This window comes from Apodemus sylvaticus, chromosome 9, assembly GCF_947179515.1.
Source record: "Apodemus sylvaticus chromosome 9, mApoSyl1.1, whole genome shotgun sequence".
In the NCBI taxonomy this organism is placed as follows: domain Eukaryota; kingdom Metazoa; phylum Chordata; class Mammalia; order Rodentia; family Muridae; genus Apodemus; species Apodemus sylvaticus.
The window spans coordinates 38,758,790-38,781,629 of NC_067480.1; the positions used below are offsets into that span (position 1 = coordinate 38,758,790).

Here is a 22,840-nt window from a genome sequence, read left to right on the forward strand (position 1 = left end):
GGAGACCAAGGCACCCACATTGTAAACTCTGAACCCAAAGCACATGGGCTGTGGAAGGAATATGTGGCGGGCATTTTTACCTCGGTTGTTCTGGTGTTCTTGGGGATTGAACCCAGGGCATTTCCTGAGAGGCTGTCCAGAGCTCTGTCCACTAAGTACCCTGTTATGGGACCCAGAATGGAGTCAGGAAGCAATGAGCAGATTCTCCTGTTGTTACCCATGGGCAGCATAGATAAGCCACTGAGAGCTCAGACCTTGGTTAAATCATTCATTCAACATTTATTGAGCGCCTACTATGTGCCAGGCACCGTGCTAGGCGCAGAAATACAGAGATGCATAAGATACAGTCCATGCCCTTAAGGATTCACAGTCTAGAAGGGGAGACAAACATGTAAACAAGTAAAATACGGTGTGATAGGTGCCACGAGAGAAGCATTTACAAGGTGCAGAGGTAGCCCGGAAGAGAGGGGTGAAGGGTGCCTGCCTGGGGGAGGGGCTGGGAGAGGCTAATAGGTGTTTGCCAGGCAGAGGAGGCGGGAGGCAGGAAGGCATTCCAGCTGAAGAAACCGCGGGAGCGAAAGGCACAAAGGCATGAAACTGCGAGTGTGTCGGGAGCCGGGAAGGCTAACTAGTCTGGTGGTATTGCTAGAGTGAGTTCCAAAGGCTGGGGCTGGAGAGGGCGGCCGAAGCCAGATGAGAGGGGAAACTGAGGCAGGGGCATCTCAGAGGAACGACAGAGGGCACTGCACAGTCTAGTGGAAGGCTCCTGGGTAACCCAAGGTGTGCCTGCTAACTGACCATAGTGCTCCTGTGGCCGCAAAGGGCCCTTGGCCTGAGACCAGAGGACAAGCAGATCTGGAGGGGGATGGAGCAGTGGGGTATGCCCAGGCTGAGGTCCGGGAAGCTGCCACTCACCAGAGCTTCCTGTTCCCAGACCTCTGCTGACTGCACACTGCCCGTGAGGGGCCCCGGGGATCTAGAGGGAAATCATGTGGAAATGGAGGGGTTTGGCAAACTGCAAAGAGCCAGCCGAGTGCCAGGGCTGGAAGGAAGGTCAGCCTTCGATGTCTCGGAGGGGAAAGGGGTTGAGGACAAAGCAAGAGGGGTTAAGTGAGACAGCAGGCGCCAGGGATTCCTAAGAACAAGGCGGAAAGGAGAAGCAGGTCTGAGGCAGACCGCGGTTCACTGTCCCCTGGGAAGGCAGGCTCTTGTGATCCGGGACAGGGCAGAGCCAGAACTGATGTGCATGGCGTCGTGTGGCTCTGTATCCCAGCATCCTGTGACTCCCTGGCCTGAAGCAGAAGATTCCTTGCAATCAGGAACCTTTCTCTCTGGCCTTCAGGACATCCACTGAGGCAGGGATTGGCCAGAGCCAGGCTTCCAGCCCTTAGGTGTTCTTAGGAATGGCTCTGCCTGGCAATGTCTTAGCAAGGTGGGTAGGGTGGGGCTTGGAGTCTCAGTCACCTAGAGTTTGGCTGCCCCCTGTTGATGAATACTTGCCCAGGCACCACACTTTAGATCGTTCTGGGGGGTGAGTTTCTCTGATAACCCTGCATGGGGGGAGGTGGAAGACAGACTGGCCTGGACAGGACACTGTCTCCTGGGTTCTAGGGTGACCTCTGGAGCCAACAGCAGCCTTCATGATCTGGCTATTGGTCCACGAGTGGGGGAAGGGAGGCAGACTGTCCACAGTAGCAAAGTCTGGAGACGTCCACGTGCTTCCTTCCTCTCACCCCAAACACATCTGTACTGTGTGGGGTCTCGGCCTCTCTCTGCCTTCTCCTCTAGGTCCACTGCCTGGGCTCTGCCCTCCCTGGCCAGTCTGGAGGATTAGTGCTGCCTAGGGCACCAATGGTGGTGGTCTAATAGTGATGAAGAGAATGGCGAGGTGTGGGCGGTGGGGGGCCTCCCCTCTGCAGGGAGAGCCCGGACTGAGGTGAGCTAGGGTTATTCACTTGCTCTTATGCATGTCCTTCAGCCTGCGCAGCTCCTCCAGGAGCTGGGCTCGGGAGCAGCCGTCGTCACCGGTGGGGCCTGGCCCCGGCCCCAGAGCCTCCTGTAGCGCCAGGCAATGTGTTCTCAGGAATGGGTTGTAGGCGCGTTCCTCTCCCAGGGTGGATGGGCACTGCAGAGCGAGAGGCACAGGGATGGGTGGATGGATGTCTGCCTCCCCCACCCCACCCCACCCCATCCCATTCCACACCACCCCTAATCCCACCCCACCCCCAATCTCACTGCACTCCGCCCATCCCCCAGGCCTCACTGTGCTCTTGCGTTCCATCCGCTGCCTCTGTACCCACTGCATCTTCCTCTCGCGAGCCAAGTTCTCGGGCTCCACCACGCCTGCAAAGCCCAGGTTCTCTTCTGCATATTCATGTCCTAGCCAAAACCACGGGAAAGAGATGGGTGGTGAGGTCACATACCCTTCCTACTCCAAGGCCCAGGCCCACAGCTATCCAGCAGTCAGGGGTGGGGTAGGGGCAAGACTCTTGGAAAACCCCAACACCAAGGGTGATTTCCAACCATGGACAGTGTTGCTGGGGGTGGGGGTGGGGGGAGGCAGAGGCAGTTTGGGCAGTGGGTAGGGCTCGTGGGGAAGAGCACTAGCTTTGGAGCTGGGAGGCCATGGTTAGCCCTGAACTCTGCCTAGCATTCTTCATTTATGACCCGGCACCTGCCTGAGCCACGGTTTTGTCATTTAGCAAATGGAGAAGACAGTAACACATCAAAAAAAAAAATTAAAAGAAAGAAAAAAGCAGTTGGATGATTAGGGGAGGGGATGTGGATTTGGGGAGATTTGGAGTGTGTGCTGTGTACTCTGTGTGTGTGTGTGTATGTGTGTGTGCTCTTGTGCCGCATACTCTATATCAAATTCAGGCCAATCAGTACATGTGGACCAGATTTACTATTTTCTCAGAGAAGCAAATGCTACTTTCTGTTTGGGGCGTTGACCATAGTTATCTGAACAATTAGATAATCTCTCCAGGACTCTGGGTCCTCAGGGGTTCACAGGCGGCCAAGGTCTGTCTGGGGAACAGGACAGTGGTATGAGAGGTGTGCACACCACACAGCCAGTCTAAGATTCCAGGGGAGGTCAGTGTCTGCTCCCCACACGCTGCCCCATGGGGAGGTCAGCGTCTGCCCCCCACATGCCCACGCCGCCCTATGGATTGGCTGTGCTGCCTTTGCGCCATGAACTGTGCTTGCCAGTCTCTAGGGAAGTGAGGGACTGGCAGGGTTCTGGTGCCAGGCAAAGCATGGGGCTGGGGGAGGGGGAGGGGCACCTCACCAGGCCACAGCAGGGTGTCATCCCCCAGGTCTAACACAGAGTCCAGTGAGCTCAGCATGGTCTCCGCTGTGCCTTCGAAGGTCCGTCCTGCATCGGGATCATGTGTTTAAGGAGGCCGCAGTATGGTATAAGGTTCGCAGAGGTGGGGTTAAGAACCAGACTGGGTAGCTTTTCTACTCCCTCCCTCTCTCTGGCAGAGCTGGTGTGAGCCCCCCACCTCCCACACAGAGCCATGTGGAGGGCAAGGCTCCCAGTCTCCAGGCTCCTTTCTCCAAGACAGCCTTAGCCTTGGCTGCTCTTTGGGACTCGGCAGTGGAGGACTCGTGGTCCTCCCCACCTGTGGTACTTCCTTCTCAAGCATCCCCCGCTTCCCACGGCTCTCTTCTTCCCAGTCACTGTCTTAGGGAAACAGGTCCCACCCAGTGGAAATTAGTGCCCCATTGAGTCTTTGCCTAAAGGGCCTCTCCTTAGGTCCTTCCCCTCTGAGAATCTTGGAAACAGTCAGGCAACGGGAGCAGAGGTGACTGCTAGTGAGCCATCGAACGATGGAACACATTTCCAAATGTGACATGGAACAGTGGCTAGTCTGGCTTTTGTCTCTCCCTCCTGTCCTCGCTCCCCTCTCTTTTTGCAGAAACTCACCACAGCCAGAGAGGAAGAGCAGATCCCCTGAGAAGAGGCAGGAGGGACCCTTATAGGGCTCCCCGTCCAGCAGGTAGACCAGATGGCCTTGAGTGTGGCCAGGGGTGGCCAGGGCTCGAATCTGAAGTCGTCCCACGCTGACCACATCTTGATGACATAGGGGGCTAGGGCACAAAACAACAGGGAAGAGAGGCGTGTAAGCGTCTGCTGTGCTGGCCTCGGTCACCATGCCAGGCTTGAGGGCTAGGTGACTTATAGGAGGGGGACTTGTACAACAGGGACAAGGCAGGGGTGCCCAGGGGCTGAGATGACAGTCTTCCTCTTCTGACCATGGCTGGCTCATCTTGGGACAATCAGGGCCAGTCTTCTTATCCTCACATGGGTTCTGCTTAGCTGTCCAATGGCTAGACAGGACGTCACCAAAGATCCAGCTGCCGACACCCTGCTGGACTGAAGGCAGGAGGCAGGTGGTGCCCATGCTTGGGTTGGGGACTTACTGGGTGAGGTAGGGGATACCATCCTGAGGGCTCCCATACACTCGACAGTCCCTGTGCCGCCGGCTGAGGTCACGGTTCCCTCCACTATGGTCCCTGTGGGATGGCAGAGAGGAACACACGGGGACTTCAAAGGACAACTGTACCTGGACTTCCTCCTTCCCTAAAGTAACCCCCTGGCTTTTGCTCAAGCCTTTTCCCTGCTTAAGTCTCCCCTCAACTTGTTATGCTCACGAGCAATTCTAACCAACCCTTTTGGACTCTCAGCTCCAGCTGTCATCCTCCAATCTCCCCCCCAAGTGGATCTGACCACACCCACCTCTGTACCCTGAGCCACCCACTAACTAACTAGGTGCTCATTCTGTGGGTACCTACTACCTGCCTGTGCATGGAACACAACAATGCCTGCCCATTGCTGAGCCTTCAAGCTGCTAAGGCCCTAAGTGACCCAGTCTGTCTCTCCACCTCTGCTGGAGCATGAGTAGGAAGGTAGGTCCCGCCCATCCTGCTATCCCCAGGTGGCTCCCTCTGAGCCCAACCTACAAGGTAAAACTGCCTGTACCCGAAGGTAAAACTACCTGTACCTATAGCCCCATCATTCCCAGCCCCTTACCAGTGCTTGTGCGTACAGAGAATGGCGACCAAGTTAACTCTTTCTTTTTCAATGGAAGCCTGAGGGAGAGAAGAGATACTGAGGGGAGATACAGAGGCATGGATGATCAAAATCTTGTTAGTCTGTGTGGGAAAGACAGCGGGAGAGATGGGGAAAGGCCGGAGATGGGCTAGGGACTTAGAAGCTGGCAAAGGAGACTTGGAAGAGCAGAGATCCAGCAAATGAGGGTGGGGCAGGGAGGGGAGAGAGGACAGCAGGAGTTGATGTGGATTCACTCACGCTGAGGAATAACCTGGGTTCTAGTCCTACTATCATATAACACACACGTGTGTGCATACACAAGGGGAAAGCAACGAAGGCCAGGTACTGACAGAGGTCAGAGAGGAAAGAAGGCCGGTGAGATGGCTCAGCAGGTGAATTCCACCACCAGGATCCTCACAGAAGTGGAAAGAGACCTCCATGTGCATGCCATGGCACACGCACCACACACACACACACACACACACACACACACACACACACACACGGCACACACACCACACACACACACACACACACATACACACGCAACACACACACATACACACACATGGCACACGCACCACACACACACACACACGGCACATGCAACACACACACATACACACGCAACACACACACATACACACATGGCACACGCAACACACACATGGCACACGCACCACACATACACACACATGGCACATGTACCACACACACACACACACCTCTATGTATAGTGGGGAAAAATGTTATACCAGGCTTGATGGTGCATGCCTTGAATCCCAGCACTGGGGAGGAGAGGAAGGGGCCTGGTCAGCATATCAAGTTCTAGACCAGCTAAGGTTACTTCGTAAGACCCTGTCTGGGTGGGGAGAGGGGGAGAAAGGCGGAAGAGAGGACAAACATTCCCCCAAATAATAAATAAATACAGAAATAAGAATAAAGAAAGAGTATATATACACAGGGGGAAGAGAGGTAAGAGGCAGACTGGAAACTGCCAGGACCAAGTCCCAGGACCCCACCCCACCCCACCCCACCCTGGCTATGCCCTTTTTCATCTGCATGCCTAGAACCCCCACTCTTCCCCATGCTCTAAGGGGAGGGCGGCGTGTTTGTGTGAGAGATGGATGCCCACCAACACGCAGCATAGTTAAGGGAACCAGGACCAACCCCAGCCTGGCAGGAAAAGCTGGCAGTCCCCTGCGGTGACCCCAGCACCCCCCCCCCCGCCCCCGCTCCCTGTCCCCTCACCTGCACAGCCCTCGGGTCTGAGGGGTCCACAGCCACTGCCAGCCCAGCCTGGGTGTCGATGATGAGGTAGCTGTAGTTGTCGGAGAGGACAGGAATGGGAAGCACCTTCACTCCTGGGAGAGGCAGACAGAGAGGCTGGGGCGGGGTGGGAGCCTGCTGAAGGGAAGGGGGAGGGGGAGGAGAAGGGGGGTAGGCAGGGGGTGAGCGCAGGGAGCGAGGTGGGGTGCTGGCCAGGGGCAGCTAGAGCTTACCATTGAAGAGTCGGGGCTGAGTTTTGGAGTGGCCTTTGGGGAAGCGATTTCGCGCCCTCCGAAGCTGCTGTCGGTAGAAGAGGTACCCGAGCCAGGTCCGGGTGTACAGGCTGTACCTGCAGGGCAGAAGGCCTGTGTTGGGGTTTTGTGTAAGCTCCACCCCACACCTACCTGTTAATAGCCAGGTATGCCCCGCCCCAGAGATCTGGCCCACTATAAGAGGGGCTACTTGCTCCTCCTCTCCCTCTTTGCTCACCGCTCTCCCACATACTCTCACCTCTCTGCCCCTGGGGCTCTTCCCCCCCCTCCACGTGGTCATGGTCGGCCTCCTCTCCCTCTCTCTCTCTCTCTCTCTCTCTCTCTCTCTCTCTCTCTCTCTCTCCCACTAACTCCCATCCCCTATTCTGAATAAACTCTATTCTATACCATGTCTGTGTGTGTGTGGTCCCTTAGGGGCAGAGGTGTCCAGGCAAGGGCCCGCCTGGACACCTTCCCCCACGCCGCCTAGCCACACTCACCTAACTCACCTATATTCTCACCTAACCCCATCATCCTTTATCATCCTTCAGCCTGGGCTCAGGTTAATCGTCTTCCACATCTGTAGGCCTCGAAGCTCTAGGATCTCCGGTTCCTCAGGCACCCTTAGTCAAGCACTTCGCCATTTTTTTTGTTTTGCTCATTACTTAGTCTCAGGTAGCCCAGGCTACCCTCACACTCACTAGGTAGTGGAGGGTGACCGTGTACCCCGGCCCTCCAGCCTCTCTACTTCTCAAGTGCTCAGATTACAGGCGTGGGTTTCCACACCTGCGTCCTATGGTGCCAGGGATGGGACTCACTGCTGCGGGCTCACCAAGCAAACGCCACCAAACAGGCTACAACTCAGCCCTGAAAATTACATTTTTAACCACTTCAGGTGCTGCTGCTGCTGCTGGTCCACAGACCAACTTTGGAAGCCACTAGGGTAGAGGAAGCAAGCCTGAGGCCCAGTGATGGCAGACAGCAGGTTTGCTCAAACAGAGAATTCTGTGGCTACTAGCAGCCAGAGGTGAGACTGGAGGGCCTGACCCTCGCCCCACAGACATCCCAGCTACTCGTAGTTAGGAAAGTGGACCAGGACGCCACAGTTCTCCAAACAAAACATGAGTGAGACTTGTGAGGCCACCACGGGCCAGTTCAGAAGAGCCCCTTGGGCCACCCTCGGGCTCAACGTGTCAAAGTCACTATGTGAAAATGCACATGTAAAAAAGGGCAAGGAACTAATCTGAAACATGAAGAAAGGCCAAGTAACCTTAAAGACACATTAGGATTGCAAATCTAATCCAGAAAGTTCTGGAAGTGCTCCTTCCTTTGCTCATCTGCAATCTCAGAGGGGACAGACTTCCGAGAGTGAGGCAGGTGGGAGGTAAGAGCCAGCCGTCTGCACCCTGCAGACATCAAGATTCCTTTCCCGCATTCCTCCCTGTGGAGCCTCTGTGTACACAGCTGCTGGCAGGCAAGGAGAGACAGAGCACCCTCCAGGCAGCTGCTCTCCCTGCAGGGGTGACTGAGGCAGGTGTGACCTGTCCTGAGAGAAGGTCACTCAGCAAACACTTTTCCTTTCCTAGACTTGACAAGAGGCCAGCAGCCTAGTGTCAAGCCAGTGTTTCTGAGTTCAAGGTGGTGCACAGCCTGGAGAAGAGGGCAGTGGGGTGAAGGTGGGTGTCTGGAGTGCTAGTGAGAGCCCCTGGAGCACTAGTGAGAGCACTGGAGCACTGGTGAGAGCACTGGAGCACTGGTGAGAACACTGAAGTGCTAGTGAGAGCACTGGGTCCAAGCCATCCTAACTACACACCTTCTCTTGGGCAGGTCTCCTACCTGGGATGTTCCTCCCTCTGCTGCTCTAGATTCTGTCCCGGCTCTGAGCCCTTCTCCAGGAAGCCTTCCCAGACTTTTCTCTTTTTCTCCCAGCTTGCTTTACAACACACAAACACTACTTCCAATTTCTAATGCACAAGAGCGCAGCCTAACACCTGGACAATCAGAGCGAGATTTGCATCGTCTTAAACTGTCTGCTTTACAAGATACTAATCAGTCGTGGGGCACCAGGGCTGACGTCACCTGAAAACGATGAAGATAAAGACAACAGAGGCTGCAGTGAGCGGCTAGGCTCCTGCCCAGCTTGCAAATGCATATTGTAGGTGCCCTGCCCCCCACCGCCACAGAGAAGAAAACAAATGCTAATTTCAGCTGTAACAATAGATATTTGACCACGGAGGAAGGTACAACTTCCCTTCTGTGGCCTTCAAGCCCAAATTGCACAACCATAATTTATTCATGAGAAAAACCTCAGGCAAACCGAGCTGTAAAACACCTGGCCAGCAGAGGAACTGAGCAGAGAAGGATCCTTGATCTGAATCAGGACCACTGAGACAGCTGGCAACATCTGGAATGGTCTGATGGTGGTAACAGTCTCTCATTGATAAAAATTTGTTGCTTTTGAGAACTGTGCCATAATCATGAAACATTAACATCCCAGAGGCTGGGCTAGGTATACAAGGAACTTTTTTGTGTTGTTTTGACATACCTAAGATTATTTCAGACTGAAAAGTTAAACAGCAATGAATACAATTACCCTCTCCTCTACAGAGCACCAGTCTGCCATCTCTTCCTCTTCTCTCTCACAGAAAGTGCAGCAGTCATGGCTCCTACAGCAGAAAGGCTCCTGCTGCCCTATGTCCTTGGCCTAACAGATAAGGTTCCTCGCCCTTATCCTTGATGCCCTGTCGGGACCACATAAAGATCAGACCAGACAGCACGATGTAAGAAAACACACGGAAAGTGCCCACAGTCAGGACCAGATGGCAGAAGGGGTTTCAACATCACCACTTCCTTTCCAAACTGTCAGATGCTAACACGACAGCCAGGGCAAGATGGCCTGCATCTGTGAGGAGCTGAGACACACCTCACCTTCCTTGTCCAATGCTAATGTGTGCTGTAGACAAGAGGCCAGTCTCTGCGGCTCGTTTTATTTGGAAAATATTTACTGTGCTCGCTGGAACCCTGGGGGATAGCGCAGAACAAAGCCAAAGGCTCCCTGCCGTGGCAATAATCGTGGTGTGGCAAAAACAGGGAACATGCGTGCATTAAACTGGAGAACAGATGAATCATTAACTCCCTGCTAACTCGAGCTAGTTCCAAGCTGTTGGGAGGGAAGGGGCCCGACTGCATGCAGAAGAACCAAGACCTGCTCTCTCAGCCAGGAGACTGGGGGATGGAGCCTGTAGTGAGGTATTTTGGGTCACATAGAACCAAGGCCTGGGCAGAGGGGAATGTACCATGTTCTAAGAATTTTGCCAGGAGGCCTGGGGGGGAGGGGCAGGCAAAGGGCAGGAACAGGAAACATTGAGTGGGCAGGGAGAGATCACAGAGAGATCCTGAGAAAGAAGCGAGATCCTGAGGGAAAAGATGCTGGCAAGGAAGATGGCGGGGCTAAGAAGGAAGCAAAGTCTGGATGTTAGCCTGCAGGTTGTTAGTCCAAGGGGAAGGGAGCCTGAGGTGTCAAATAAATCAGGTTAGGAGAAGCAGGGCCTGGGCTGGGGGCGGACTGAGGTCCTAGCTGTGCAGGGACACTCTCCCCAGGTACCCTCAGACCCCCACCGCCATCACCATGACTTTCTATGGCTCTGATGCCAAGTGCAACTCATCTTGGGCACCATTCTTCAGAGTGTCACAACCACAGGGTTGTGGGCTCTCTCTCCTCTTTGGCCCTCTCTCTTTCAAATGAGGGTCTTCCTCAGTTCTGCCTTTCTGCTGGGCTCATATAGGACTGGTCCACGGGGGCTCACCCCTAGGTCTTGCCAGAGCCTCCTTTACCCAATTTTGCCTTCTGTCCAAACTCCAGACAGGCCAAAGCTCCGAATGCACCACCTCTGATCGAGGCTTGCTCCTGCTCTGAGCCTCCTGTGGCCCCCAGTGTTCCCAGAGACCTGCTCCCTGACCTGCCCCTCTGCCGGTCTCCTCCCTTCCCACTGAATCCAGTGAAAACCCTGTGCTCCCCAGAGTGAAAGGGTGGAAACCCCCTACATGTCCATCAACAGCAAAATATAAAAATAAGCCAGGCCATACCCAGACTGTGGGAAACTACACAGACAGCAAAACAAATGATCCAAACCGGACATAACACGCACAGAGTCCAAATACATATCATTATGCTGAAAGACAAGTTGCCAAGAAAACACTCTGACATTTATTGAAATGCCAATGCACGCGGAAACCACCCCAGCTCCCATTCAGGATGCAGACGTGTCGTAAAGGATAAGGCGTTGAGGATGGTCCCCATCCTAGCCAGCAGTAGTGCTCAGTCCTGGGAGGTGGTGGGACCGCGGACCTTCTGCCCCATCTGCAATGTTCTATTTCTTAAGCTGAGGAGCAGAGCACAGACACCAAGCAGCAGCTCTCAGTGGCCTCTGCATCAGCTCCTGCCTCGCGGTTCCTGTCCTGTGTGAGTTCCTGCCCTGACTTCAGTGATGAACACTGCTGAGGATGCGTGAGCTGAAGAAACCCTTTCCTCCCCGAGTTAGCTGATCATGGTGTTTAGTCTCAGTACAGAAACCCTGACTAAGCCAAGAATGGAAAGTGAAAACTGACTTCCAAAAGTTGTCCTTTGGCCTCCACCTGAGTACTACAGCCTCTGTGGTGTGTGTGTGTGTGTGTGTGTGTGTGTGTGTGGTGTGCCTGTGTATGTCTGTACTGAGATGGCCGCTGCTAAGCCTTAGGACCTGGCTTCCATTTCTGGGATTCACATAGTACGAGGAGAGAACTGACTCCTGCAAGCTGTCCTCTGAGCACGTGTGTACTTGGAACGCATGTGCCCCCTCCCTCCACAGAAAAGGGTGAAAAATAAAAAATAAAAACAGGTCTGGAAACATAGGTCGGTTAGTAGAGCGCTTGGCTGGCCTGCATGAAGCCTTGGGTTCAAGTCTCTGGCTATGATACTAATGGAATCGGGAGGATCAGAAGTTTGAGGACACCTTAGGCTACTTAGACCCTGTCTCAAACATCACAACAAGAAACAGCTCTGGGCTCCCTGCCTCTGCTCTGGGAGCTTTCTAGAAAGGAATAAAAAACCTTCTCTTCTTCCTTTTCTCCCCCACAGGCTTCTCTGCTGACTGAAGTCCTAACTACCTACCTTTCAGGGCTTATGTCACTCTTATCTCCTAGGAGATGAGGCCACTGATGATGTCATCGGACAACTTCCCTCTGCTCCCCAGACCTGGTGCCTACGAATTCCATGGCACCCTCCCTGGGCAGGACCTGCTGAGGCTGGCAGTTGCCCACCTACCCCTCGCGTGGCTCCCTGTGACTCTGGTGTTTCCCTCCACCCCCAGGAACGCCTACATTGGCACAGCCCAGCAAGTGGCATTCAAGAAAAGCTGGCTAGAGATTAGGAAAGGCTGGGGAGGGGCTGGGCAAGAGCATGGCACAGCGCCGGGCATGACTGGATCTCAGGCCAGGCCGGGGCTGGCAGTCCAGCAAGCCTCACGGCGGTGGCTTGCCCAACTGGGTCCTTTCCACCTTTGTGCCCTCCTCTAACCCTACTACCCCCCCAGACCTGGGCGAGCAGGGTGTCCTGCCAAGCGGGTCACCCAGATTCAGCGGCATGGGTGGGGGCTGTGCCACGGGACATGAAACCCTCAAGTGGTTTGCCGTGTAGGCTGCACCCCGGGCCTCAGAGAGGCAGGGAAGGGGGAGAGGAACAGAAGAGTGTGAGAAAATGGAAGGAACGCTGAAAGTCCACCGCCTCATCTCTAACCGTGCCACCGCTTTTCTCGCCTAAGCCGGAGAGCAAACCCCGAGTGTGCCCGGGGCCTCCCATGGCTCGGCTCAGGCCCTTCAAGTATCACACCCTCATCTCACAGACAGGGAAACGAGCCTGGAAGTGTGGGGGTGGGCTTCGCTTGGTCAAATCGCAGGGCGCGGGACAGTGGGTAGAGCTATCTCCCTAGAACCCTGACCTGCAGCCCACTCAACCACTAAAACCCTCCCCAAACCCTAAGTCAGGGGTAGGACTGGACGAGCGGTTACAGGGGCATCCCGATTCCTCTGCGGGCCTTTGGGAGTTAAAGAACAGGTCAGGGTGATCACACAGAGCTGGGTCTGCAGCCCGGGATCTGGCCTCGGGGACCTTGGGATCTCTGTGTCTCCTACAGGAACCAGTCAGTTCATGGCACTGGCAAATGTTTTGCACTCAACTGCAGAGGGGACAGAGAGCCCTGGGGGTGTCAGGATGCGACATCTGGCACAAGGATTTTTGAAATGAAGGCTCTATGATTCCGGAAGTGATTCTGTGGAGCCAGAGGGGGAGGAGAATGTGGGGTGGGCAGTGACTGGAGGGGCACTATGAAGAGTCACTGTAGAAGCTGCGCCCCACAGCCACCATAACTGGGATGCACGGCTCCACGCAAAGGCCTGAGGATGGAGTCCAGGGCCTGGTGCAGGAAAGGCAAGCAGCTACCACTGAGCCACACTACACTGCAGCCCATGGCCCCTGGTTTCTTCAGCCATTCATCACCAGACACGCAGCCTCTGGTCTCTGAATGCTCAGTGCACAAAGGAGGAACTTACTCCGCAGCCTGTTCCCCTTTCCTTCAACTCTTCTTCTACAGACCCATGTGACTAATAGGGTGACCCTGACAGCCACCCCGCATGGGGTCCCCAGGCACGGGCCCAGCAAGCTGGGATCTAGGACAGTGCTCTCAGAAGCCTATCAGAACAAGCTACTAGGGTTGGGTGTCCAGTACACATTAGATTTAGGCATCTTGGACCAGGTGTGGTTGCCGTCGATGGCAGCTCTTGGGAGGCAGAGGTGTGTGGATCTCTATGAATTTCCACCTTGGCCAGAGATATAGAATGAGAACAACAATAACACCAACCCCCCAAAACAAAACAACAGCAGAAGAAAGATTCTGACCTCTTCTGTCTCCTCCTGCAGTCTGAAGTGCTAGAGTTAGAACCTAGGGCACCCACTTTCCCGCTAAGCTCAATCGGTCCCCAGTCCCGAAACCTGACTCAGCCTTTCTCCAGCCTGGACCAGCATTTCTACCCACCATAACCACATCAAAGAGAAAACAAAGTTTCCTAACTGGTCCCCTGGGACCCAGGATGGTACTCCCTATATGTGGCTCTCTGAGGACAGCGAGACCCAAGACATTACTGTAACCCAAGAGGCAGGCTCAGGGTAGTGAGACAGACCCAAGGCGGCGAGGCTGGTGGTCATGGGTATTTTGGGCCAAGACTCAGCTTGTCCAGGCTTGCATGTGATCAGTGATGGGACACACCTAATAACAACTTGGAATGGCTGAGGGCTGCAGGTCTAGACCTGGGGGGCCAGCAGGTCACAGGCTTCTGTTGAGCAGGATTGGCTTAAGGCCATAGGAACAGTCACACTCTGTTGTGTGCTTTCTTGGGGGGAGGGGGGAACCAAAAAAAAAAAAAAAAGCTAATGAGGCAGCTGAGGAGGCCCTTGGCTGAGGGTTTCCAGCAGTCTCCAGCATGCCCGGAGGTCTTTTACACATGCCCAGAGAGGCCAGGGCATGCAAAGACGGAGCCTCCCGTCTGGGTTTTCTCAGCCTTCCCAATCTCTGCAGTCCTCTGCAGACGACAGCCATCTTTTGTAGAAGGAGGACATATGACTCTTAGGAGGTGAGCCTCCGCCAGAAGGCCTGCACTCCAGGCCACCTGCCTCGCCACAGCGCGATTCACAGTGGGATTCACGTCCATTGGTTCTCTCCTCTGTCACTCACTTTCAGCACAGGCCCTTTGACAGAACCGTGCTCCCGGGCAAGCCTGTGGGAGTCCAGCTGTGGAGCCAGACCTGTGGCAGCCTGAGCCCAGGGAGGAGAAGGCACCAAACGCTCTACAGAGATAACTCGGCCAGGCCCAAGGGAGGCAAAGGGGAATTTGGGCTAAGGAGGCTCAGCCAGCTCCATGGAGGACATGGCACCTGGGCCAAGGTTACCCTTCCATCTTCCCTCCCTCCCTCCATTCAGAAACATCTGGTAAGGGCTGAGCATCCAAGCATTGCTCTGGAAGCTGAGATGCAGTAGTAACTAGGCTTGACTCTGTGCGGCCATATGTGGGTAGGAAGAGAAAACCTGCAAACAGACATGGCAGTACACATCACTGTCGTATACCATTGAGAATAAAGCTGGACAGTGGGGACTGGAACCGCAGGGACGGGGACACTGCTGTGCACAGGACAGGTGGGGTAGTCACAGCATGGAGCCTCTGCAACATGGTGAACTCGGGACAGGGGCAGAAGGGCTGGGAGGACAGACTGGCTGGCAGGGCATAGAGAGCCAACTCTGCCTTCGAGGAGACACCTCCAAAGGGATCTGAACACACAAGTGACAAGTTTCTGGGTTTTTTGTTTTGTTTTTTGGCTGATTAGTTGTTTTTTTTCTTCTCTTCCTTCCTTACTTTTTTTTTTGTTTGTTTATTTGTTTTTGTTTTTTTGAGACAGGGTTTCTCTGTATAGCCCTGGCTGTCCTGGAACTCACTCTGTAGACCAGGCTGGCCTTGAACTCAGAAATCCACCTGCCTCTGTCTCCCAAGTGCTGGCATTAAAGGTATGCGCCACCACCCCCTGGCTGTTTCTGTTTTTTTTATATGTCATTTTGATTTATTACATTTACAGAGCTTGTGCCTGCTCCTGTGTGGAGTTCAGGGGACTTGTGGGAGTCACAAACTCTAGGCATCAGACTTGAAACCTTAGTCACCTCTGTGGCTCCTGTGTCTGATTTAAATCAATAATTCCAATTGAGACAGACTACTTAGGGATACTATCGGCTATGCCTCTGACAGCCTAGCTCACAATGCCTGGTCTTCATTTGGGCCACGAACAAGAGTTTTTCTCAAGGATCCTCACGTCAGGGCTTTTACCATCCTGCACATTGGGTCAGTGGACCCTGTTGGCCTGGACAAGATTTCCTCTTTCAGAAATGGTAAAAGTAAGGCTCACCTAAGGGACCTGTTCACATCAATTTTATCACATGGCTGGAGCAAGGGTCAGGAAAGATCTCGCCCCCCCCCCCCCCCCCCCCCCCCGCGGCGCTGGAGAGATGGCTCAGTAGTTAAGCTTTTCGAGAGGTCCTGGGTTCAATTCCCAGCACCAACATAGCAACTCAAAGCTGTCTGTAATTCCAGTTTGAGGGGATCTGACACCCTCTTACAGACACACAGGCAGGCAAAACAACAATGCACATAAAATAAAACATAAAAAAAAAGAGTGCTTGCTGCTTGGCAGAAGACTGGAGCTCAGTTCCTACCACCCGTACTAGGCAACTCACAACCGTCAAACCCCCTCTCTGTGTATAACAATGAACAGACACTTGGTCAGCGACCCAGCAGAGGCCAGTTACTGTCCTCCTCCGCTGTGCAGGGCATCTTCAGTGCTGCAAGAATCTGGCCTCGTGTTCTACTTGCATCCTATCAATAGGCAGGCCCACCTCTACTGCCCCAAGGAGGCAAAGGGGCAAAGGGAAACTGAGGCTGTTGCAGACGACCCACATGACATAACCTTATTCTCCTGATCACAGGCTCCTTGGTTGTACCCTGCCGTCTCAAGGAGCTTGCTGTATCCTACCTCTGTCACAGTTTGGAGCCCAGGTCACATCTGTTCACACGGTCCTTTTTCCTACCTAACTGTCTTACTCAGGGTTTCTATCCCTGCACAAACATCATGACCAAGAAACAAGTTGCGGGAGAAAGGGTTTATTCAGCTTACACTTCCACATTGCTGTTCGTCACCAAAGGAAGTCAGGACTGGAACTCAAGCAGGTCAGGAAAAGGCCATGGAGGGATGTTCCTTACTGGCTTGCTTCCCCTGGCTTGCTCAGCTTGCTTTCTTATAGAACCCAAGACTACCAGTCCAGGGATGGCACCGTCCACAAGGGGCCCTCCCCCCTTGATCACTAATTAAGAAAATGCCCCACAGCTGGATCTCATGGAGGCACTTCCCCAACTGAAGCTCCTTTCTCTGTGATAACTCCAGCCTGTGTCAAGCTGACATAAAACCAGTCAGTGCACTAACCTTCTGCGTGATGGGGTGTCAAGCCTTGCATATATTACAGAGGCATCCTACTACTGAGATACGTCCTTTGCCTAGATCTTTCTCTTTTTAAAAAAGGTACTTTTGAAAAATATTAAATTGCATGTGTGTGTGTGTGTGTGTGTGTGTGTGTGTTACACGAGGAGGCCAGAATAAGGTGTCATATGCCCTGCTTTGGGACTTCAGACAGAGTTACTGCCTCATTCTGAAGGTCAGCCGTCGAAAACACTGGTCAGCTCCTGACCCAGGGCAGGTAAGTGTTATGGGATAGGAGAGACAGCATTGCCTGGGCATGGCTGGATAAAGTTAGAAGACACTTGTGAGAGAATTAGAGGAGGGCATGTTCTCCGCCCTGCCATCACAGGCTACACACAAAACAATTGCTCTCCTGCCTTGATCACTTCTTACATGTGGATTCATGAGACCTTCACAGGAGCCCCAAAAGACAGACACTGACAGCATTCCCATTCTGCTGGTGCAAACCAGCCAGGCTCAGAAAGAATATCTGACCAAGGCCACATGGTCACTATGTAGCAGAGCCAGAATTCAAAAGGCGGCTTGTCCAACCACGGGATCTGCTCCATGCTTAGCTACTCTCTGCCCTGGTTCTCAGAGTCCCCGGCGCAAGTGGCTAATGTCAGCCCACGTCTGCTGGATCTACCCTCGGCAGGGCCTAGTTATTCTTACTCCCAGATAATAGCCGCGATTGAGGAAGGCCACTATTTTGTGGAACTATCATGACTAATGATAACACGAACAGTTCCTCTCTGTCTGTGGATCGCTGGGGAATTCCATTATCTGCTTTCCAGCCCAACAAAAATGCTGTACCCCTGGGCCTCTCGGCCATACCTTCAGTTCAGGGAGTGGGGACGGGCTCCTGTGACCATCCTTCCTGTAGGCTTGGAGGCACCTCACAACAACACCTACACATTCGCCACGTGTTTCCTGCCAGTATGCCTGCCCCATGCTAAAGGTTAGCAATGTCTCCCCTCAAGGGACTGGACTAATTGTTTCCCACACCACAGAACAGCAGGGTCTGGAAATCCTCTTCCAGGCACACCCTTCTGCTCTGCAAATTTGGAAAGTTGATTCTAAGGCAATCTGGAAATCTAGACAAAGGAAAGGCCCCATGGAACAACTGAATTCTGTTAAAAAAAATTCTTTTAGATTTATTTCTTGTTTAAGGGTGTTTTGCCTGCGTGTGTACCTGTGCAGCATGTTTGCGGCTGGTGTCCTCGAAGGAGGTCAGAAGTGGAGGTGACAGCTCTTGGAACTGTAGCTATGGACAGTTGTTCTGCAGTGTGGGTTCTGGGAACTGAGCTTGAGTTCAGTTCACTGCAAGAACAGCCAATCCTTCAATAGCTGAGCCATCTCTCCAGCCCAGGAGCAGTGAGTTCTAAACCTGGTATAGTTGTGTGTACCTGTACTTGAGCATGGGGCGAAGGCAGGATGGCTGCAAAGTTTGAGGCGAGCCTGGGACACAGGAAGAGCCTATCTCAACCCCGAATACCCTCTCCTCCCCAAAAAAGAATTATGAAGAAGCTCCCTCAAGAAATCAAACTTAAGGGATGTGACAAACTCCCAAACCTCAAGTCTCGGAATACCCGGACTCTTGTCGTTCTGATAATGATTATTGGCATTCTGGTCTTAGGAATTCTGGTTCTAGTTCCTCATGGAAACTCCCATTTTCCACTTCCCCTGACATTTTTGAGACTTCAAGCTTACCAATTTGGATACTAAAAGTAGAGTTAAAATCTCTTCTCTAGCCAGGTGGTCGTGGTGCACGCCTGAAATCACAGCACTCTGGGAGGCAGAGGCAGGCGGATTTCTGAGTTCAAGGCCAGCCTGGTCTACAGAGTGAGTTCCAGGAGAGCCAGGACTATACAGAGAAACCCTGTCTGGAAAAAACCAAATCCAACCCCACCCCCAAACCAAAAAGTCTCTTCTCTAAATAGAGCCACATGATTCCCAGGACTTTTGTGACAAAAACTAAAAAACCCAAACCAAAGCAAATGGGTGCGCGCGCGCGCGCACACACACACACACACACACACGCACACACACACACAGACATTTACACATGGATATACACACGCTTATGCGCATACACACAAACACATGCACACATGCACACACACACACAAAGCACACAAATCTAGTGACTAGGGTGTGCAGATGAGTGGTAGAGAACATGTTTAGCATCACGTGGCTCTGGGTTCAGTCTTCAGCACCAAACAAACAAACAAACAAACAAATTACAAACAAAATATCCCCTCACACCTGTTTCCAAAATCCACTCTGCCACCTCATGACTTTAAGGCTAAACAAAACAAAACAACCCACAGAGTGATAGAGATTTGGTCAGAGCACTATCTAGAATGTTTTTCAGCCCACTAGGCTTTTATATTTTTACTTTAGAGATCGATCATAAAGGGAGCTCCAGGCCTGATGTTCTGGGAGTAGTGGGGGGTGGCCTGGGGATGGAGGAGGGTGACTTGCACAGTGTCATCTCTGAAACTAAGAAAATTCCCCATCTTAGGCCTTCCCGGGAATCTGGACACTGACCAAGGGTCTTTACATGGATTTCCCTAAACTGTGGTCTGAGGGCCAGCCCAACAGCCCCTCGGAAACTTGTCTTCTGGTTTCTTCCCCGCTTTTGAAAGTAGAAGAACAGTGATGATTATCACTCTTGCCAGGGGCAGCGAGGAAGAGAGTTGGCTAGGGCAAAGTCACAGGAGGTCCAAGGCTGGCTGTTGGGTCAAATTTCACAGCCGAGAGCTTTGGGTGCCAGCAGTGGGAGGTAAAAGGCTAGATTGACCTAAAGAGTTGAACTATGCGAGGGACAGAACCACACACCCAGAGGTTCCTCGCATAGTTGGAGTGTTGGATGATGTGCAGAAGGACAGGGGCATACAGAGTAAAGTTAGACATCTAGGGCACACTTTTACCCTTGCACCTGAGACAGGGAGGCAGATCTGCTGCCCTCTGCCCTGTGGCCGGTCAGCTCTTCCCTGCACCAGTTCCCGCACTCCCTGGGCTCCAGCATCTTACTTGGCCCTCGGCTCCCTGAGTCCTCTGGCTCCCACCCTACCAATTCGGATCTGTGCTCCTAATCCTCTTTTCCTACCTATCCCATCCCAATTCTTCGGTCCTTCAACTCTTTGCTTTTTTAACTCAGAACGAACTCAGGGGCTTCTCCAGCCCGTTTCTCCATCCTTTTGCTCTGGTGGCTTAGAAACCCCTAGTCCAAGACATCCTGGCACCCCCGGTATCCCTTCTGCGTCCATTCTCCCAGTCTTCCCGAGCCTGCATAGATCGAAGCTAGGGCACTAACCCGATTCGGAAGAGCAGCCGCTGGCTGCGCGTCATGAGGAGGCCGCGGAAACCCCGCCGTTCTTGGCAGCCGCGGGGACTCAGGAGCAGCACGAAAGCGAAGAATAGCAGCCAGCAGCCAGAGACCCACAACCAAGGCGCGGGCCAGCCCTGCCAAGCCATGCTGGGGGCCGGGACCGGGGGCGGGGCTGAACGTTGCTAAGCGACGGTCCCGCCCCTGTCCCATGCGTGGAGAGGCGGGGCTCCCAGCACCTGCGCTCTAGGGGGTGCAGAGGCACTTGGCTCCACCCACTACATCGCGTTCTGACCCGGCCCCTCGCCAGCGGCGGCCTGGCACGCACTGCGAATCCCCGGCTTAAGGACCGACTGGCTCCTCCCGCTACTGGTGGGTCTGGAGGCGGAGCTCGAGATGGCCCAACCGCGTGCTAATCAGGGTCCACAAAGGCAAAGAGTACTGTGAGAGGACAGGAGCCGGGCCCTATGCGGGGGTTGGGGGGGGGGGGAAGACTCTGGGAGAGGCCTTGGAGTGGTCCTCCTGAAGAGAAACCTTAAGACCCCTAAACTTTATCAGCTAGAAAGCACCCGGGAGTTCGTTGGATCTTCTGCTGTTCATTCATTAAATTAAAGGCATTGGGCCAGGGTTTCAGGTGGTCAAGAGACACAGAGGCCAGAAGTAGCTTAGCGGATAAACACTTGCGATCAGACCTGCTGCCCTAAGTTTGAATCCTTGGACCCAGTTGCTGGAAGGAGAAAACCACTCTCACAAGTTGTGGCGTGCTCTGGTGCTTGAGATCCCCTCAAATACATTGCACCCAGGCTGGGGCAGTAGTTTGATGGTGTAGCACGTGCCAGACCAGACCCTGGGCTCAATCCCCAACAGGGAGGATGGGTGCATTCTTGGAGCTTACGCTATAGAATACAGTAATGAGATTTAAGTGAACAAACATATAATTGCATGTATATGCGTGTACTTATGTGCTCACAGACATAGATGTGATGAGAAACAGGTGCAGATAAGGAAGCGAATGGAGGAGTCAATGCGGAACACAGTGGATCAACTTAGATGGGGAGGGCATGTGGCACTTCACCCTGAAAAGAGGCCACGGGCCACAGAGACTTTATCGAAGTTATGCAGCCGTGAGTGGCAGAGCCAGGTCTAGCAGCTAAACATCCTCACTTCCGTGCCGTCTGATTTCCACATCCTTGTACAACTCCTCGCCCTATTTCTGCTGCCTGCCTCATGAGTTCTAGAAGCTGTTCTGGTCAATGGGGTGGAGACGGGTGCGAGGCCAAGTGTGGGGCAATGTCCAAACTGAGGCACAAAGGAGCCTGGGCTGTGTTGTCTGCAGGCTCGCCCAGCCCTCTGCAGGAAGAGAAGGAAACTCTGCAAAGTCAAGCTCACCGTCACTCCCACTGGAGGACAGGCAGAGGGAAGCAGGTGCTGGTTCCCTCCCAGCTTGTGCGCAGCCTGAGAGCCCTAGATAACGCGGCCGCACATCTGTGGCCGCAGCTGCTGGTTCCCATGTGCAATTTTGTCACTGTCCCTCACTTGCACCCCAACGAAAAGCTGAGGGAGGGGTGGGTTACATTCTCCCTAAACTGCACTGCAGTCCACTCCATCACTGCTTTAATCCGCCAGCCCCAGGCATCCAGTCTCTCTTCTGTCGGAACATCTGAGGGGCAACCTGTAGCCTGCACCTGCCCTGACTCTTCCCTGCAGATTTACTTCTCAGTGCCCTGGCACAGGAGGGGCTGGAGCTGCCAAGGCCTGGGGCCGGGGCGGCGGGGTGAGAGGAAGACCAAAGAGCGAATTCACAGAAGACATGACCAGCACAGGAGAGTTTGTGTCTCTGTCTCTGTACATGCAAAACTGAAGGATTGTGGGTCATTGTGAACACAGCCTGCTGCAGGGAGGGCTCTGTGAAGCAGTGTTATATGGAATTTTTGTTTTTTGTTTTTTTTTTTTTTTTTGGTTTTTTGGATTTGGTTTTTTTCAAGACAGGGTTTCTCTGTGTAGGTTTCTCTGGCTGTCCTGAAACTCACTCTGTAGACCAGGCTGGCTTTGAACTCAGAAATCAGTCTGCCTCTGCCTCCCAGAGTGCTGGGATCACAGGCGTGTGCTACCACCGCCCAGCTTATATAGAGAAATTAAAACACAGTCCCTGTAATCTGAAACAGGAAATGCAGGCTCAGGCATGACCCTGCAGAAGATACAATTTAATCTTTAACCTCAGCCCCAGCCCCAGCATGAGCAGGTGCTTACACACACACACACACACACACACACTCATTTATGGATAATAAACTCAAGACACTGTTTGTGGACTCTTCGGAGTCACGGCAGGGCTGGGGATAGAGAGTGATGCTGTCGCGCAAACTCGCGCAGGCTCAGGGAGCCAGCCTGTCCTGTCTGGTCTGCTCTGGAAGGGAGTCCATGACTGCTCCACATCTGCTGCACTCTCCCCTTGTCCATGAGAATCTGCTGTCCTAGCAAGCCAGATGCTATTCACCCCTTCCTGCATTCTGCCCTGTAATACCTAGCGACTCAGAGCTTCTAGAACTTCCCATATTGTTTTGCCCTCCCGTGCCTTTGTATACACTGTGTTCTGCCTGGAGTGCCGTTCAGTCTTTGTTGCATAGATTCAGACCTCACGTGCTCTCCTGTGCAAGCACACACTTGTGCATTCAGTGCCCTTTGGCAGGATTCTGAGGCCACGCCTTTCCCCTTGCCGACTGCATCAGCCTGTCTCAGGCTTCACCAGCCTTCTCAGAGTGGAGACCATAATGTATTCATCTTCAGCTTGCCAGTGCCTGGCATGGTGCCACCTGCATATTAAATACTTACTAAATGTTCTTTGA

General features: G+C 53.4%; 1 protein-coding gene across 1 annotated transcript; it reads right to left on the reverse strand.

Annotated features, from left to right (window-relative positions):
* Nucleotides 1–259: 259 nt before the first annotated feature.
* On the reverse strand, nucleotides 260–20,155 carry Pnkd (PNKD metallo-beta-lactamase domain containing). The gene is made up of 9 exons (XM_052193801.1): nucleotides 19,983–20,155; nucleotides 6,562–6,677; nucleotides 6,311–6,423; nucleotides 5,039–5,097; nucleotides 4,429–4,521; nucleotides 3,932–4,095; nucleotides 3,290–3,376; nucleotides 2,264–2,379; nucleotides 260–2,125 (listed from the first exon to the last, which is right to left on the reverse strand). The coding sequence occupies exons 1-9, from the start codon at nucleotides 20,141–20,143 to the stop codon at nucleotides 1,952–1,954; spliced, it is 1,083 nt and encodes a 360-aa protein (XP_052049761.1). The 5' UTR covers nucleotides 20,144–20,155; the 3' UTR covers nucleotides 260–1,951.
* Nucleotides 20,156–22,840: the final 2,685 nt, after the last annotated feature.